Source organism: Dasypus novemcinctus, unplaced genomic scaffold, assembly GCF_030445035.2.
Source record: "Dasypus novemcinctus isolate mDasNov1 unplaced genomic scaffold, mDasNov1.1.hap2 scaffold_301, whole genome shotgun sequence".
Classification (NCBI taxonomy): domain Eukaryota; kingdom Metazoa; phylum Chordata; class Mammalia; order Cingulata; family Dasypodidae; genus Dasypus; species Dasypus novemcinctus.
The window spans coordinates 96,636-114,877 of NW_026688266.1; the positions used below are offsets into that span (position 1 = coordinate 96,636).

The following is an 18,242-nucleotide window of genomic DNA, read 5'->3' on the forward strand; positions in this document are numbered from 1 at the left end:
TATTTCCTAGGAACCTGTGCCCTGGAGCAGGGGTTATTAACCCAGGGTCCGTGGCTTGAATCAAAGTTCAAAAAACCGTTATTCAGTGGAGTGTGGACTCAGTCAGGGGTCTGCGATTTTCACCTGGCTGGAGTCCATGGAACAGAAAAGGTTAGGAGCCCCTGCTCTGGAGTTCACCTCTGCGAGTTTACTCATCATGTTTAATTCGCATTCGTGAGACCGTGTAATAGTTCTCCTTTTGTGCCTGGCTGGCTTCACTCAACATAATGTCATCCGTGTTGCCATATGCTTCCCAATTCCATTTCTTCTTACTGCTGAATAGTATTCCATTGTGGGTTTGTTTGTTTCTTTTTTAGGTACCCGGGACCTCGTATGTGGGAAGCTGGCGCTCAACCACCGAGCCATATTGACTTCCCTGTTTGTGTGTTTTTTTCCCTTTGTTTTGCTTATTGTTTGTTTTTATTTTGTTCAGGAGGCACCAGGAACAGAACCCGGGCTCCCCCACGTAGGAGGCAGGCGCTCAACAGCGCGCTCAACACCTCCGCTCCCCGCCACTGTGTTTATTTATTTTCCATTGCATTTGTATGCCACAGGTTGTTCATTCATTCATCGTTTGATAGGCACCTGGGTTGTTTCCGTATTTGAACACTTGTGAGGAACGCCGCTGTGAGCGGCGGTGTGCCAATGTCAGGTGGCATCCTTGCCTTCAGTTCTTCTGGATATGTTCCTGGTAGCAGGATGGCCGGGTCATGCAGCAGTTTACGTGTGGCTTTCTAAGGAACCGCCAGCTGTCGTCCACCCAGGCCGCCCGTTTCACAGTCCCACCCGCAGTGAGGGGGTGTCCTGTTCTCCTCGTCCTCTCCCACACTTGTAGTTTTCCACCTTTTTAATAATGGCCATTCTGAAAGGCGTGGCGTGATATCTCATAGTTTTGATCTGCATTTCCCTAACAGCTAGCAACGTTGAGCATCTTTTTGGCCATTCGTATCTCCTCTTTGGAAAAATGTCTGTTCGAGTCTTGCCCATTTGTAATTGGGTTGCTTGTCTTTGTATCATGGAGTTGTGTCATCTCATGATATAACACGGATATTAAGCCCTTATCAGCTATTGTGGCTAGCACAATACTGAATAATCGTGGTGACAGCGGACACCCAATCTTGTTTCTGATCTCAGCAGGAAAGCGTTCAGTCCTTCCCCGTTGAGGACGACGCTAGCTGCAGGCTCTTCATGTGCACTGTCCCATATTGAGAAAGCTTCCTTCTACTCCTATTTTTTGGAGTTTTTTTTTTTTTTTGAAAGGGTGCTGTATTTTGTCACATGCCTTTTCTACATCAATTGAGAGGATCATGTGGTTTTTCTCCTTCAATCTATGAATGTGGTTTATTACACCAATTGATTTTCTTTTCTTTTTTTTTTTAAAGATTTATTTATTTATTTCTCTCCCCTCTCCCCCGATTGTCTGTTCTCTGTGTCTATTTGCTGTGTCTTCTTTGTCCGCTTCTGTTGTTGTTTGTTGCGTCATCTTGCTGTGCCAGCTCTCCGTGTGTGTGGCGCCATCCTGGGCAGGCTGCACTTTCTTTCGCGCTGGGTGGCTCTCCTTACGGGGCGCACTCCTTGCGCGTGGGGCTCCCCTACGCGGGGGACACCCCTGTGTGGCACGGCACTCCTTGCCCGCATCAGCGCTGCGCGTGGGCCAGCTCCACACGGCTCAGGAGGCCCGGGGTTTGAACCCTGGACCTCCTGTATGGTAGGAGGACGCTGTATCCATTGAGCCAAATCCACGTCCCTTAGTTCATCTTTGTATGACTGGCGGAATTTGCCTGTGACGCCATCTGGTCCTGGGCTTTTCATCTTTGGGAGAGTTTTGTGTTTTTTTACACCTCCCCCCTTGCAGCTTGCTTGCTGTCGGCTCTCTGTGTCCATTTGCTGCACGGCCTTCTGTGTCTGCTTCTCTCCGTTTGTTGCGTCGTCTTGCTGTGCCAGCTCTGTGCTGGCACGGGCTGTCAGCTCTCCACGGGCACGGGCCAGCAGCTCTCCGCAGGCGCGGGCCAGCCCGCCTTCACAGGGAGGCCCCGGGACATGAACCCAGGGCCTCCCGGATGGTAGGCGGGAGCCCGATCAATTGAGCCACATCGCTTCCCACCTTGGGGAGGTTTTCGATGACTGTTTCAGTCTCTTCCCTCGTGGTTGGTGTGCTGAGGTCTCCTACTTCTAGGGTCAGTGGAATGGGTGGTTTGCGTGTTTCTAGGCATTTGTCCATCTCGTCTACGTTTTCTAGTGTTTTGGCATCCAGGTGTCCACAGTGTCCTCTTGTGATCTCTTTTATTTCTGAGGGGTCAGTGGTAATGTCCGCCCTCTCATTTTTTATTTTATTTATTTGTGTCTTCTCTCTTTTTTTCTTTGTCAGGCTAGCTAAGGGTGTGTCAGTTTTATTGATCTTTTCAAAGAACCAACGTTTGGTTTTGTTGAGTCTATTGTTTTTTGCTCTCGACTTCATAATCTGCTCTGTTTTTACTATTTCTTTCCTTAGCTTGGTTGCAGATATGTTTGCTGTTCTTTTTCTCGTTCTTCCAGGTGTGCAGTTAGATCTTCAATTTTAGCTCTTTTTTTTTAATGTAAGCATTGGAGGCTATAAATGTCCCTGCTTTTGTGGCGTCCCATAGGTTTCGATAAGTTCTGTTTCCATTTTCATTTGCCTCAAAATATTTGCTGAATTCTCCTGCCATTTCTTCTTTGACCCACTGATGATTTAAGAGTATGTTGTTTAATCTCCATATATTTGTGAATTTTCCTGTTCTCTACCTGTTATTGATTTCCAGCTTCATTCCGTGATGATCAGAGCAGGAGTTTTACATCATTTCAATCTTTTAAAATTTATCGAGTTCTGGCGCAATAACCAACATATGGTGTGTGCTGGAGAAAGACCCGTGAGCACTTGAGACGATTGTATCTGCTGTTCTGGGATGCAATGTTCCATAAATGTCCGTTGGGCCTCGTTTATTTATCATGTTGTTCAAGTTCTCTCTTTATCCCCTGTCCAGATGTTCTATCCGATACCGAGAGTGGTGTTTTGAAGTCTCCAGCCCTTATTGTAAAAACATCATTTCTCCTTTCAGCTTTGCCGTGTGCGCCTCGCGTATCTTGGGGCACTGAGGTTAGGTGCCTAAATATTTAGTAGAGTGATTTCTTCTTGGTGAACGGCCTCTTTTATTACTGTGTAATGCCCTTCTTCATAAAACAGTTTTGCCTTTAAAATCTAATTTGTCCAGTAAGAGCACTGCCACTGCCCCTCTCTTTTGGTTACTATCTGTGGAGAGGATTTTCTAACCTTTCGCTGTGGGCCTGATTGTGTGTGGTGTCTGAGGGGGGTCTCTCGTAGACAGCATTTAGAGGGTTCATCTTTTCTTATCCATTCTATCAGTCTGTGTCTTTTAATGGGGGGATGTCAAGTCATTAACATCAGTGTTAGCACCGTAAAGGCATCGCTTACTTTGTCCTTTTGTCCTTTGATTTTCCGTTGTTACATCTAATTAATGTCGGTCTCCCCACCCTGTGATTTACCCTTGCTAAAAATCTCCACTCCTACACTCTTCTCCAAAACTCTCACCCTTGTCTTTTCCTTTTAGTTTTCAGCCCTCCCGAGCTCTCGGTGAGAAACTCTCAATTTTTTTCTGTCTGTGAAGACTTTAAACTCACCCTCATTTCTGAAGGACAGTTTTCCCATCTAGAAAATTCCTGGCTGGCAGGTTTTCTCTTTCAGTACCTTTATCTTTTGTAGCAGTTTGATATGATTATGAATTCCAAAAATGGATATTGGATTATGTTTGTGATCTCGTCTATTACCGGGCATGATTGAGGTACGATCGGGGCTTTGATTGGGCCACGTCATTAGGGCGCTGAGTCTCCGCCTTTTGGTAAAAGGCATGTCAAAGGCCAGAGCTAGAGCTTTTGATGCAAGACTTTTTAAGGTTGGAGTTTGATGCTGAAGCCTTAAGCAGGAACCCCAGGAAATCAGTTCACAGAGGAAAGAGAAGCCAGAGCCTGGAAGGAGGGACCCTGAGCCCAGAGAGAAGCTGGACCCTGGAAGGAGGGACCCTGAGCCCAGAGAGAAGCCGGACCCTGGAAGGAGGGACCCTGAGCCCAGAGAGAAGCCGGACCCTGGAAGGAGGGACCCAGGAAGCCTGAACCCGCGCAGGCGTCGGCAGCCATCCTGCTCCAACACGTGCAAATGACTTTGGTGAGGGAAGTCACTTGTGCTTATGGCCTGGCGTCTGTAGCTCCTACCCCAATAAGCACCCTGTGTAGACACCAGCGCGCGCCTGGCATTCTGCTGGTGCCCCTTGGGCTGGCTGACACAGCCGCCGCACCCCCACCTTCGCGCCCCCGTGGCTGCGGGCGGGGATCAGCGCTTGGTCCTGAGGTCTGCTGTGCTCCTCCCGTGCTGCTCTTCCTGGAAGGGGGCGCGGGGTGGGCGCAGGCAGGACGCCGCCCTCTTACGAGACAGGGAAGGGAGGGCCCCTGCTTTGGGGACTGGCGGACCAGAAAGGACTGGGGACAGAGACGAAGAGGCCGGAGGGAAAGCCGCGAGCCCCCGGCCCCCACCCCGAGGCGGCCCCCGCCCCGAGGCGGCCCCCCGCGGCCAGGACAGGCCCCTCGGCTGTGCTTCCTCTCCAGCGGCTTTAACCCGCGCGGCCCGGGTTCACGTCGCCGGCTCCGAAGGCCCCGCAGTGGGGACGGACGGCGTCGCCTCCGGGAGAGCGCGGGCCGGGGAGCGCCGCCTGCTGGCCCACGTGGGAGCTGCGGGCGGACGAGGCCGGCCCAGTCCCCGTGTCCCCAGGCACCCCGGGCCGGCCCGCGCCCCGTTAGCGGCTCCCCGCCGCGCTTGGATGATTTAAACAGGGCGATCTTAAAGTTTTAGAAAAAGCTCGCCCCCAAAACAAAGAAGAGCTGAGAAGCAAAACCCCGAGGCAAGGGGGAGACGTTGACCAACAGCGCAAAGCCGCGACACAGCCAGGTGGCTCGACGGCAACCCCAAAATTACAAGCCACTCAAAGAAGCAGGAAGTCACGGCCCAGCAAGAGGACAGACCAAGAATCCAGAGAAGACCCAGGAGTGAAGACAGCGCAGCAGGGAAGCTCGCACAAACCTCCTTAAGTCAAGCAGTTGAAGGAGAGTATGACTCGAGAGGCGAGGGCTATTAAGACACTGGGGGAGCATAAAGAAAAACCTGAAAGCCTGCAACCAAAAAAAGGTAACAGAGCTTATGGGAATGGAAGGCACAACAGATGGGATTAAAAATACAATTTCGTGGGAGGTGGGTGTGGCTCGAGCAGTTGGGTGCCCGCCTACCACAGGAGGAGGTCCCAATGCCTCCTAAAGAAGATGGACAAGACAGTGCGCCAATGCAACGCGCCGGTGCAGCAAGCTGATGCAACAAGCTGGCACAATGAGGAGGTAAAATGAGAGACACAACAAGCAGGGAACAGATGTGGCATAAGTGATTGGGAACCTCCCTCCCACATGGGAGGTCCTGGGTTCGGTTCCCAGTGCCTCCTAGAAAGAAGGCGATCAGACACAGAGAGCACACAACAAGCAGACAGTGAGCTCGAAGAACAAGGGGGGGGATGTAAACCTTTAAAAAAATACAACAGTGTGGTGTTGTACCAGTGACTATACACTTTGGATGAATTGTATGGTCTATTCATATGTATCGATAAGACTGATTGGCTAAAGAAACACGCTAGAGACATATATTACCAGATATGAATTGGCCGCGGACAGAATTAGTGAATTGGAAGACAGACCGTATGAACGTGAAAAGACAGAAGAACAGAAAGAGAAAAGAGCAGGAAAAATTGAACGGGGTCTCGGGGAATCAGATAGCAACACGAAATGCACATTACAGGTGACGTCTGCGAAGACCCCACTTCCCAGAAGGGCCACGTCCTGGGGTCCCACGTGGAATTGGGGGGGGTACCCTTCAACCCCAGGCAGGCCCTCCTTTTTTCTTACTCCCCCCCGTTCCCCCCCCCGTTGTCTGCTCTCTGTGTCCGTCTGTCTTCTCATTAGGCGGCTCCAGGAACCGATCCTGGGGCCTTCCGGCGTGGGGGAGAGGCGACCGTTCTCTTGCACCACCGCAGCTCCCCAGTGCGCTGTGTCTCTTATTGTCTCTCCTCTGTGTCTGCTTCCGTTGTGTCGTCTGGCTGCGCCAGCTCTCCGCGTGGGCCGGCCAGCCCTCACCAGGAGGCCCTGGGCACGGAACCCTGGACCTCCCCCACGGTGGCCGGGAGCCCAGTCGCTTGAGCCACAGCCGCTTCCGTAATTTTTTTTTTAAGGAGGTACTGGGGATTGAACCTAGGACCTCTTATTATACGCAAAGTGGGTATATTTAAACTTAACTAAAACTAACTGGAACTAACCTGCTTAGCCGCGTCCTCTACGTTTCAGCTGCGCCGTCGCCACGTGTGGCCACCACCCTCCTGGGCGGCACAGACCTAGAAGGCAGCCGTTCTTTTTTTTTTTAAGGTTTGTCTGTTCTCTGTGTATTTGCTGCGTCTTCTTTGTCTGCTTCTGTTGTCGTCAGTGGCACGGGAATCTGTGTTTCTCTTTTTGTTGCGTCATCTTGCCGTGTCAGCTCTCCGTGTGTGCGGTGCCATTCCTGGGCAGGCTGCGCTTTCTTTCACTCTGGGTGGCTCTCCTTACGGGGCGCACTCCTTGCGTGTGGGGCTCCCCTACGCGGGGACACCCCTGCGTGGCAGGGCACTCCTTGCGCGCATCAGCACCGCGCATGAGCCAGCTCCACACGGGCCAGGAGGCCGGGGGTTTGAACCGTGGGCCTCCTGTGTGGTAGATGGACGCCCTCACCACTGGGCCACGTCCGCCTCCCGAATGCACCCGTTCCTGTGGAAAGTCCCGTCAGGAAGCACCGCCCTGGAAGCTTGCTCGGGCTCGGTGTGTTTCGGCAGGAGGCTGTCGGCTGCCACAGCTCCGTTTTGTTCTCTCTTTGGCAGCACAGGGTGCTGGGTTTCTTTTTTTTTTTTTTTTTAAGATTTACTTTATTTCTCCCCTCCTCGTTGTTTGCACTCTCTGTCTACTCTCCATGCCTGTTCGCGGTGTGCTCATCGTCTTTCTTTAGGAGGCACCGGGGACTAACCTGGGGACTCCCCTGTGGGAGGGAGGCGCCCCATGGCTTGAGCCACCTCCGCTCCCGCTTGTTTCCTTGTTGTGTCTCTTCATTGCGTCAGCCCGCTCTCTTGCTCGTCTTCTTTAGGGGGCACCGGGAACCGAGCCCGGAAACTCCCAGGCGGTAGGCGGGCGCCCAACTCCTCGCGCCACCTCCGCTTTCCCGGGTTCCTCTTGACAGCGCCGATGCCAAGCGGCTTTGGCCGGCATCCGCCTGACCCGCCGTCCTCTGCTTCCCCGTCCGTTTTCTGTCGGACAGTTTGGCGGGCGGGCCCGACGCTGACTTAGAGCCGCTCTCGGCTGGCTGACGAGCGCGACTGTCTCGGGAGCATCCCCGCTCTGGTGACCGCAGCCCCCCGGCCTTTCCCCTCCAGGCCCCGGGGCTGCTGCGGGCCTGCCGCTCGCCATGACGCCGTGCACGTGTCCACTCCCGGGGGCGCCCGCGGCCCGTCTCTAGGGGCGCCCCGTGGGGTTTGCCCCCGCGGCCTCTTCTTGGTCCTTTCTGTCGCGGCAGCACGAGAGCCTGTCGCCCGTCGCAGCCGCCTTCACGGCCCCGATTCTGCGGCGTTAATTCCGTTCACAGCCTCGAGCCTCCGTCCCCCCCAGAACTCCTCCATCACCCCGCGAGGAGCCCCGCGCTGCCCTCGAGAGTCCTTTGGCCACCACAGCGGCGGCTGTGTCGCGCCCCTGCCTTGCGGCGTCACGGGGTCCCCCAGCCCTGCCCGGCTGCCGACCGGCCCCGCACGCCCCCCCTCGGTGCGGGGCTTAGAGACCGCGTGCGGCATCGGGGGTGCGCACTGCCCCGCGAGGCCGTCTCCCCCGGGCCTCGCTGTCCACACCACGCTCCTCCCGGGGGACCACGTTTCGCGCTCGCATCGGGGCCCCCGGCTCAAATTCTGTAGCCGGGGCGCGGCGTGGCCCAGCGCTCAGGGTGCCCGCCCACCACACGGGAGGGCCGCGGTTCAAGCCCCGGGCCTCCTGACCCGTGTGGAGCTGGCCATGCGCAGTGCTGATGCGCGCAAGGAGTGCCCTGCCACGCAGGGGTGTCCCCGCGTAGGGGAGCCCACGCGCAAGGAGTGCGTCCCGTAAGGAGAGCCGCCCAGCGCGAAAGAAAGTGCAGCCTGCCCAGGAATGGCGCCGCCCACACGGAGAGCTGACGCAACGAGATGACGCAACAAAGAGAAACACAGATTCCCGTGCCACTGACAACAGAAGCGGACAAAGACGACGTAGCAAATAGACACAGAGAACAGACAACCGGGGGGGAGGGGGAGAAAAAAAATCTAAAAAACCATCTCCGGCGCGCAGGTGCCGCTTCCCGCCTGCACTTCTTTGGCGCCGGCTCCGGACACCACTCGTCACCCCTGCGCCTGCCGCTTCGGGTGCCACCGCCAGGCAGCGCCCCCCAGCCCCGGGCTGCGAAGCCGCCGCTGCCCTCCCACCCGCCCCAGCTCGGCCTCCCCCACCCCGAGCTGAGCCCCCAGGGACGCGCACGAGCAGCTAGACCGGGGGTCTCGGCCGCAGCTCCCGCTCCGCCTTCATCCTGGGTCTCGTCTCTCCCCAGGGCGCCAGCTTCCCGCCTGCGCGCGAGATCCGTCGAGGGAGCCGTCCAGCCGCCAGGCGCGTCCCTCCGCCCCTGCGTCCCCTCGTCGCTGATTCCCGTCGTCCGTGTGTCCAGCCTCCCGCCGAGCCCTCATCGGCTGGAAGGAAGCCCGCGCCGCCCGTGCACGCCCCCCGCGGCTGGAGGGGGCGAGCCGGCCCTCCCTGCGCCCCGAGGAGTCGGGGTCCCCCGGTCTGGTCCCGGGGCTCGGGGGCAGTTCCCGCGGCCCCCCACCCCGGCGGGGCTGCCCCTCGCCCGCTCCCCCCACCCCAGCGGGCGCCGCCATGGGCTCCAGGCGCGTCACCCAGGAGACGTTCGACGCGGCCGTACGGGAGAACGTGGAGGAGTTTGAGCTGGAGCCCGAGGAGGCGCTGGCCGCCGCCGTGCAGCAGTTCCAGTCGCAGGGTGGGCGGCCCCCTCCCCGCCTGCGAGACCCCCCCAGCCGGGCCCTCGCCGCACCCCGCCCTTCCCACCCCGGCGGCTCCGTCTCGGGGTCGCTCCTCCAGAGGGCTCTCCCCGGCCAGCTCGAGCGCGATGCCTGAGGGGCGTGCCCCCAGGGGGTGAGGGGCGCAGGACCCCGGGACCCCTCTGCTCCGTGCCTCGTCGGGCTGCCTGGCCGCTGCCCCAGCAGAGGGCCCAGGGTCGGGGCAGCCGCGGGGGCAGGGCGGGTCCCGACCCGGCCTCGAGCCCCCCTTCCCGGCCCCCAGGGGTGGATCTCAGCAACATCGTCAAGACGGCGCCCAAAGCCGCGGCCGGCGCCCCGGAGCCCCAGCACGACGTCCTGCAGGTGGGGGCCGCCCGCGGGGGCGGGCACTGGGGGGGCGACGGGCGGCGTAGGCCCCGGGCGGGGGCCCGGCCTGCGGCGGGATAGGTGGGGGGCCGGGCCCTGCGGGGGCAGCGGGCCACATGGGGGCCGGGCGGGGGTCCAGGTGAGGGGTGGGGAGCCGGCCTTCGGGGTGTCGGGTGGGGGGCCAGCCTTCGGGGGGCCGGGCAGTTGGCCGCATGGGGGTCCAGCTGAGGGGTGGGAGTCGACCTGCGGGGCCCGGGCGGGGGGCTGGCCTGTGGCGGGATAGGTGGGGGGCTGGGCGCTGCAGGGGCAGCAGGCGGCGTGGGGGCCGGGCGCCTGGGGCGCGGGGTCCAGCCCGGCCGGGGCGTCCCGTCCACGGGGCCTGCACCTCCTGGCAGCCTGGGGGGCAGCGCCCGGCCCCCACTCCCCGCTGGTGGACGGAGGCCCCGGGGGCGAGCGGCCTGGGCGGCGAGGGCGTGCTGAGAGCTGACGGCGTCCGCGGCCCGCGCCTCGGGGTGGGCCCTCCGCGCGGCCTCCGGGTCTGCTCGGGACCTGCAGGCAGAGCTGTCCTCTCTCGAGCTCCGACTGTCGGCCCCACTGCACAGCGCCCCTGCGCACGCAGCGCACCGGGCGCCAGGCGGGGCCTCCCAAAGGCAGGGCTCGGCCCCCTCTGCACGGGGGAAATCGAGACCCAGCCAGGGGACTAAGGGACTTCCCCGGCGGAGAGGGAGGGCAGACGGGACGAGCCGCCGGGCGGGAGGCAGCCCTGCCAGCCAGCCGTCATCCGCCTCGCGAGGGCCGTGGAAATGCCTCGGGCTGTCTCCGCTGGTTCCTTTTTGCTAGCAGGAGGATCTGATGTGCAGATGTATCGGCTTCTTCCTTCTTCTGAGATGGACTTCCAGCAGTTGCTCTTGTTGGTTTGTAGAAGCACTTTATATAGGAAGGATCTCAAGCACAACTGCAGCTAGCCATCACTGAGCGCTGCTTGTGTTCTCAGCATGCTGCTGAGTTTTGTTTTGTTTTTTTTTAAGATTTCTTTATTTACTTACTTTCTTCCCCACCCCCATGCCCTGCTGTTTTTGCTGTCCGTGTTGTTTTCTCATTTTCTCTCCTCTAGGAGTCCCTGGGATTCGATCCTGGGGAGCTCTGGTGGGGAGAGAGGTTCCCCGTCAGCTGCGCCACCTCAGCTCCTGGTCTCTGCTGCGCTTCGCCTTGACTCTCCCCTTGTCTCTCTTTTAATATGTCATCATCTTGCTGCGTGACTCACTTGCGTGGGCACCGGCTCGCCGCGCGGGCACCGGCTCGCCGCGCGGGCACCGGCTCGCCGCGCGGGCACCGGGTCGCCGCGCGGGCACCGGGTCGCCGCGCGGGCACCGGCTCGCCGCGAGGGCACCGGGTCGCCGCGAGGGCACCGGCTCGCCGCCCGGGCACCGGGTCGCCGCGAGGGCACCGGCTCGCCGCGAGGGCACCGGGTCGCCGCGCGGGCACCGGCTCGCCGCGAGGGCACCGGGTCGCCGCGCGGGCACCGGCTCGCCGCGAGGGCACCGGGTCGCCGCGCGGGCACCGGCTCGCCGCGCGGGCACCGGGTCGCCGCGAGGGCACCGGCTCGCCGCGAGGGCACCGGCTCGCCGCCCGGGCACCGGCTCGCCGCGCGGGCACCGGGTCGCCGCGCGGGCACCGGCTCGCCGCGCGGGCACCGGCTCGCCGCGAGGGCACCGGGTCGCCGCGCGGGCACCGGGTCGCCGCGCGGGCACCGGGTCGCCGCGAGGGCACCGGGTCGCCGCGCGGGCACCGGGTCGCCGCGCGGGCACCGGCTCGCCGCGCGGGCACCGGGTCGCCGCGCGGGCACCGGCTCGCCGCGAGGGCACCGGCTCGCCGCGCGGGCACCGGCTCGCCGCGAGGGCACCGGCTCGCCGCGAGGGCACCGGCTCGCCGCGCGGGCACCGGCTCGCCGCGAGGGCACCGGCTCGCCGCGAGGGCACCGGGTCGCCGCGAGGGCACCGGGTCGCCGCGCGGGCACCGGCTCGCCGCGCGGGCACCGGCTCGCCGCGAGGGCACCGGCTCGCCGCGAGGGCACCGGGTCGCCGCGAGGGCACCGGCTCGCCGCGAGGGCACCGGGTCGCCGCGCGGGCACCGGCTCGCCGCGCGGGCACCGGCTCGCCGCGAGGGCACCGGCTCACCGCGAGGGCACCGGGTCACCGCGCGGGCACCGGCTCACCATGCGGGCACGCTTTCTCTTCTTTTTCACCGGGAGGCCGCGGGGATGGAACCCGGGCCCTTGAGCCGCGTCCGCTTCCCGGTGCTGATTCACGACGGGCCGGCGGGGACCGCGGCTTCCCCAGGGTCAGTGCCTCCCGAGGCCGCAGGCAGGAGGCCCCCGACCCCGGCCCCCTCCCCGCGAAAGCCAGGCCCCGGCCCCCGCGCTTTTCCTCCCCGAGAGGGACGGGGCTCTGCTCCCGGCATGGAAGCCACGCAGGCGTCCTGCGTCGAGGCGGGAAGCGCCCGCCCATCCTGCCAGCCGCGCCCCGGCCCCCGGCCCCGCGCCCCGCATCCTGGCCCACCCACCTCTGCCCGCACCGGGCCCTTGGTGTGCCAACAAGCCTGGCGCCTCTGTATTTTTCCCTTTTTTTAAAGATAGATCACAAAAAATGTGACATTAGACAGCACGATACTGGTGCCTCTGAAGTCCCCCCGGGCCCTCATCCTGGTCCCCGACGGGGAGCCCCTCCGTGGCCGAGCGCCGCCCTCCCGCGCACGAGGCGGCGGGCTCAGGCCCCGGCCCCGGGGACCGCAAAGCAAAAAAAGAAATGAAACCGCGGCGGAGCTTAGACCGCCCGAGTGAAACGCCAGGGAGGCCGCTCAGCCAGCGCGGGCAGCCGCGGCGCCGCCCTCCCGGGCCAGACCCAGCGCCCCCGCCATCGGGCCTCCCTCGGCCTCAGGCCCGGGAGTCCAGCCTCGCGGCGAGATCCGCGGCACGGAGACTGAGCCGGAACCCGAGGGGCGCTGGCGCACCCTCATCTGCGACCGTCTCCCTTCCCCGACTAAGCGCAGGCCTGCTGCCCGCCCGCGACCATCGCGACCCGCGCGTAGCTCCCCCGAGGCTCCCCGCGGAGGCGCGCGCCGCCCCGCTGTCCCGTCTCAGTCCAGCTTTTTATTTGCAAGGAACTTCCAACTGGCAGGGCTGCCACGGAAATCACCGGGGCCCGGACCCCCGGCTCCGCGAGCCCCGGCGTCTTGCCCGTCGCCCCGCGCCTCCTTCCTTCCTCTCACGCGCCGTGGAGACGCTGCACATCCCCGCTCCCTGCCCGAGAGTTTGAGCAATGGGGCGTTGCCACGAGGCCGGCGGTCGTCCGGTGTTTCCTCAGGTTCCCGGGACGTCCTTTGGCGCCTTTTCTCCCCCATCCAGGGTCACGCGTCGCCTTTCATTGTCATCATTTTTACAGTTGCTTTTTTGCCTTTAAATTCTGGAAACACACGTCAGCCTCACGCCGAGGCCCCCTCGGACGCGACCCGCCACGCCTCCCTCGCCACGTTCAGAATCCCCCAGCGCCAGGGCGTGGAGCGCGGCCCGGCGGGCGCCCACTGGGCTCGTGCCCTGAGTTCGCCGAGCACCTTGGACGCGGGCATCTGTGCCTTCTGCTACCCCTGGGACGTTTTCCCGCCCTCGTTCTGGAATGTTCCCTCTGCCCCTTTCTCGCGCTTGCTCTCCTCCTCCTCGGACCCCCACGATGCGTCTAGCGGGCGCGCGACGGCGGCCCCACGTCCCTCCGTCCTTCCCGCGGCCTCCTCCTCGGAGCAGGTGATTCCGTTCTCGTCTCAGGCGCTCGTTGGTCCCGCCAGCTCCAGCCTGCCGTTGCGCCCCTCCGGGGAGGTCGTCGTCTCCTTCCCGTGGTCCTCGGCTCCGTCCCTCACGACAGTCTCCTTCTGCCGTTCTCCTGCTCTCCTTGAGCTCTTGTCTCGTTTTCCTCGGGCTCTGGGAGCGCGCTGAATCGCTCCTGTCCCAGGCCTGCCCCTCCTGGGTGGTTCCCGCGTCCTCGCTCTTCTCCTCGCCTGGGCCACGGCTTCCTCTCGTACGTTTTGTGGCAGCCTCGACACGCGGCTGTTCCAGTGTGTTGCCGGCCCTCCGGCTTTGCCTGATCTCTCGGTATTCCGTGGAGGTGGGACGTCCGGGGGCCTTCGTGAGCACGGGCCAGGGGGCCGGGGGCTGGTGGTTTCCCGGAGCCCCCCGCCGCAGCCGCGCCTTCGTGGGCGCACGGACTCGCCGGGGGCGTCCGGCCGGGCGTGGGGCGGCTGCTCGGCCCGCCGGCCCCGCCTCGGTGCGCCCGGTCCTCGCCCCTGCCCCGAGGCTCGCGGCCGAGTTTGGGGGAGCCCACTGGTGGCGACGGCGCTTCCGCCCGGCAGGTCCTCGGTGTTTGTGGGGTGACCGAGAGGCACAAAGGAGACGCCTGGGGTGGGGTGAGCCTGGGGAAGGCAACACTTGTCTTCCTCGGAGAGCCGGCAAGTGCATCAGTCAGCGCCAGCCTCGTAACAAATGGCCCAGGCAACAGCCATCCCATTAGCCCTCACGACGCTGCGGGGTGACTGGCCTCGGCTGGGCGCGTCCGCCGGCCTCACTCGGGGGCCCCCGGGACGGCGACCGGGCGGCAGCGCTTCAACGCCTGCGCTCGGCTGTGCGGCTGGGACGCCGCCCCGGCCCCAGTGGCCGAGTTAGACGTCGCTCGGGCACAGCGCAGCCCCCACCGCAGGCCGCGCCCCGGGGAGGGCCCGCAGGGACGGGTGCAGACGCCGCGGCCCGCGCCCGCCCCAGCGGCCTCTCCGTGTCCCCCCAGGCCCTGGACGCCCTGCGGGAGAGCGTGGCCGGCTCGCGCGCCCCGGAGGCAGCGGCGCACCTGGCCCGCTTCCGCGAGCAGTGCGCGCGGCACCGGGGCGGCCGCTTCCTGGCGGCGGAGAGGGGCGCCTACCCCGTGGTGCTGGCTGCCGGGGAGCTGGGTGCGGCGGGCGGCGACCACGGGCTCCTGCTGCAGGCGCTCGACGCGCTCGCGGCGCTGACCGACGGCCAGCCCGGCCTCCTCGACGCCGCGGGCCTGTGGCTGCTGGCGGACGCGCTGGCGCTGCACGGCGACGCGGCCGAGCTGACCCGCGCGGCGCTGCGCTGCGTGCGCCACGCCTGCCTCAGGCACGAGGGCAACCGGCGGGCGCTGGCGGGGGCCAGCGTGCTGCCCCTGCTGACCGGCGCCGTCGCCCGCCACGGCCGCCACGCCGGCGTGGTCACCGAGGCCTGCGGCGCGCTGCGCGCCCTCACCTGCGACGACGACGCCCGCGTCCCCTTCGGCCACGGCCACGACCACGCCAGGAAGATCGTGCAGGAGCACGGCGGCCTGCGGGTGCTGCTCGACGCCACCCGGGGTAGGCGGCGCGGCCGGGGCGGCGGCGGGGTTGGGGCGGCCTCCCGGGGCGCCCCCCGACGCCGCCGCGCTCCCCGCAGCGTTCCCCGACGACCCCGGCGTGCTGGGCGAGCTCTGCGGCACCCTGTCCCGCCTGGCCGTGCGCAACGAGTTCTGCCGGGAGCTGGTGGAGCTGGGCGGGCTCGGCGTCCTGCTGCGGCTGCTGGCCGAGCGCGCCGACCACCAGGTGCGCCCGCCCCCCGGCCCCCTCCCCGTCACTGCGCCACCAGGTGCGCCCGCCCCCGCGCCCCCATGCCCCCGCGCCCCGCCGTCTCCCCGTCACTGCGCCACCCGCTCGCCCTCCCCGCGCCCCGGGAGTGGGGGCGTCCCGCGGCCCCGGCCGCCTCCCCGTCACTGCGGCCACCCGCTCGCCCTCCCCGCGCCCCTGCGCCTCCCGCCGGCATCGGCCTGCCTCCTGCACGACGGGGTGGCCCTGCCTGGAATTGGGGCCCCCTCTCAGCTGAGCCCCATCCAGGGACGACCCCCAGGCCCCCCGGCTGAGCCCCGGCCCCCCCCACGCAGGACCTCGTGAGGCAGGTGCTCAGCGCCCTGCGGGCCGTCGCGGGCAACGACGACGTGAAGGACGCCATCGTGCGCGCCGGCGGCGCCGAGGCCATCGTGGCCGCCATGGTCCGGCACCTGGCCAGCCCCCAGGTGCCCACAGCCGGGGACGGCGTGGGGGGGCGGAGAGCGGGGGTGCCCGGGCCCCCTGGCGCGTGCTTGTGTCCCGAGAGCCGGGTCCCCATCCCGGGAGTGGCGGTGCCCCCCCGGACCCTGACCCCTGGCCCCTGGCCCCCGGTGGCCCCAGGTGTGTGAGCAGAGCTGCGCCGCCCTGAGCATCCTCGCCCTGCGCAAGCCGGAGCACAGCCGGGTCATCGTGGAGAGCGGCGGCGCACAGGCAGCCCTGCGGGCCATGAGGGCGCACCCGCGGGAGGCGGCCGTGCAGGTGGGCGCCGGGCGGGGGGTGCCGGGCGGGGGGCGGGGCCCCATCCTGCCCAGCCCAGCCCCGCGGAGCCCCCACCCTCCCTCCCCCAGTTGTGAGTTGCCGCCTGCCCGCCCCTACTGTGCCACTGCCCCCCCGCTCCCCTGCCCCCCACTACCCCTTACCGTCCCCCACTGTCCTCGCTGCCCCCTGCTGCCCCCCCGCTGCCCCCGCTGCCCCGATGACCTCTGCCCCCTCGGCGGCACCTGTCCCCCGCAGCGCCCTCCCTGCTCGTTCTTGGCCTGGGGGCTGGGGCTGGGGCAGCGCCCTGGCCGAGGCGTCCGAGCTGGGAGCCGCTGGCCCTGGCCGTGGCCCCTGCCCTCGCCGGCCCCTCGTCCCGGCCACCCACCACCTCACCCCAGGCCCCGCCCTCCCGTCTGCACCCCGGGGACTCAGAGACGCCCAGCGAAGGGTGACGGCCGCTGGGGGCGACCACAGACCCCACCCTTGACCCTCACCCAGTCCTGCCGGCCTCGTGGGGGGCTTTCGCCACCCCCCCCAGCCCAGGCCGTGGGGCCCCACCCTGTAGGCTCGCAGCCCCTCTGAGCCTCAGTTTCCCCACTCGGGCGCTGGGGGGATGAGCCCCCCTCCACGGGGACGTGGGGGGGGTGGAGCGGCGGGGCTGCCCCTCCCCACCGCGGAAGAGCCCGAGGCCAGGGTGGACCGCAGCAGCCCCGCGCCCTCCGCAGAAGCAGGCCTGCATGCTGATCCGCAACGTGGTGGCGCGCAGCCAGGCGCTCTCGCAGCCGCTGCTGGAGCTGGGCGCCGAGGCGCTCGTCGCGCAGGCCCGCGCCGCCCACCCCGACTGCGAGGACGCGGCCAAGGCCGCCCTGCGCGACCTGGGCTGCCGCGTGGAGCTCCGCGAGCCCTGGACCGGCCAGAAGGGCGACCTGGCGCCGTGACCCCCGCCCGGCCCCGCGCCGCTGACCCTGCGCCCCCGTGTCCCCCGCGGCCGGGCCCTTGGGACGGGCAATAAAGAGCCTGGCGGCCCCGGGGGCCCTGGGCTGGGGCAGCCACGCCTGATTCCTGACCGCCGTGACCCCCCAGGCGCCTGCGGGAGCCCCACACCCTCCTGTCGTCCCCCCGCGGCGTCCTCGGGGCCCGTCCTCCCTTTCCAGGGGGCCAGCCTGTCCCCGCCTGTGGCCTCGGCCGTATGGGCTGAGCCCCTCCCTGCTGTGTGGCCTGGAGCTGGCCGCCCACCCTCTCTGAGCCGCCATCTGCAGGTCTGAGCTCCAGGGTGGTGGGGGCGCCCTCTGCAGGGCCTCGCTTTCCCACCCGCAGGGTGAGCCTGGCCTCCCCGTCCACAGCCCCCAGCCCCCCCCAAACGCAGCCGGGTCAGGCTCTGGGGCCTGTGGGGGGCTGCGGCACCCCTGGGTCTCCGGGGACCCCCACCCCTGTCATGCACCTGGGAGGGTCCCCTGGGCTGGGAGGGGCACCTGGTTCTCCTCGCTGCCCCCCAGGGGCCCAGGGTCTCCCGCCCGGGCACCCCGCCCCCCAGACCCCAGCTGGGGGCAGCAGCTGTGACCCTGCGCTATCTGCCCCGTGGACGGGGCGGGCAGCGGCCCCCAGGGGGCACCAGCTCGCCCTGCGCCAGCCCCCCGTCCTCGCGCAGGGGCCCCTTCTCGGCTGCGCCCTGCCCCCTTTCCCCAGCCACCCCCTCTCCCCCCGCAGCTGGCCGGGGCACCCCTGGCGTCCCCGCCACCCCCCCAGGGCCAAGGTTCAAGTCCTGCCCTGCCCCGCAGGCGCCACTGCACACCTTCCTCATGAAAATGGGATAAAGGTGTCGCGGGAAGGACTGGCTCGGGGGCGCCCACCCACAGGCTGTGTGGCCTCGGGCGAGCGGCTCAGCCTCTCTGAGCCCCGGGAACCTCGGGCGCCCCACGCCTCCGCGGGGCGGGCTGCTGTCGCCCCCACGCTGGGGCCTCCTCGCTCCACGGGGCCCCGGGCTGGGCCGGGAAAGCGCCGCCCTCGCAGCAGGGCACAGCCCCCGGCCACGCGCGAGGGCCCGGGTGGGCGAGCGCCGAGGCCCGCGCCGCCCACTGCGCCACCCTGCCCGGGCGCCGGTGGCGGGAGGGGGAGGGCTGGGGGTCCCGGGGCGCGGGGCGCGGGCCGCCGGGCGCTGCTGGCCACCGGGCGGCGCGCGGCCCAGTTCCGGCACCTGGGGGCGGGCAGGCGGCGCTGGCCCGCGGCCCGGCCCTTGCCCCGGTTGGCACCGTCCCCGGGGCGCTGCGAGGCCTGCCAGGCGCC

At 66.0% G+C, this 18,242-nt stretch overlaps 1 protein-coding gene across 6 annotated transcripts in view; it reads left to right on the forward strand.

The window, feature by feature from the left end:
- ARMC6 (armadillo repeat containing 6) overlaps positions 1-17,011 on the forward strand; it is a 24,518-nt gene extending 7,507 nt beyond the window's left edge. For all 6 annotated transcript variants that reach the window (XM_058292806.2, XM_058292805.2, XM_058292810.2 and 3 more), the window contains exons 2-8: positions 8,747-9,187; positions 9,490-9,569; positions 14,399-14,975; positions 15,055-15,200; positions 15,536-15,667; positions 15,822-15,959; positions 16,685-17,011. In XM_058292806.2, the coding sequence (XP_058148789.1) occupies positions 9,067-9,187; positions 9,490-9,569; positions 14,399-14,975; positions 15,055-15,200; positions 15,536-15,667; positions 15,822-15,959; positions 16,685-16,897 (1,407 nt within the window). In that variant the 5' untranslated portion in view covers positions 8,747-9,066 and the 3' untranslated portion in view covers positions 16,898-17,011. The remainder of the gene's footprint in view (positions 1-8,746; positions 9,188-9,489; positions 9,570-14,398; positions 14,976-15,054; positions 15,201-15,535; positions 15,668-15,821; positions 15,960-16,684) is intronic.
- The last annotated feature ends 1,231 nt before the right edge of the window (positions 17,012-18,242 follow it).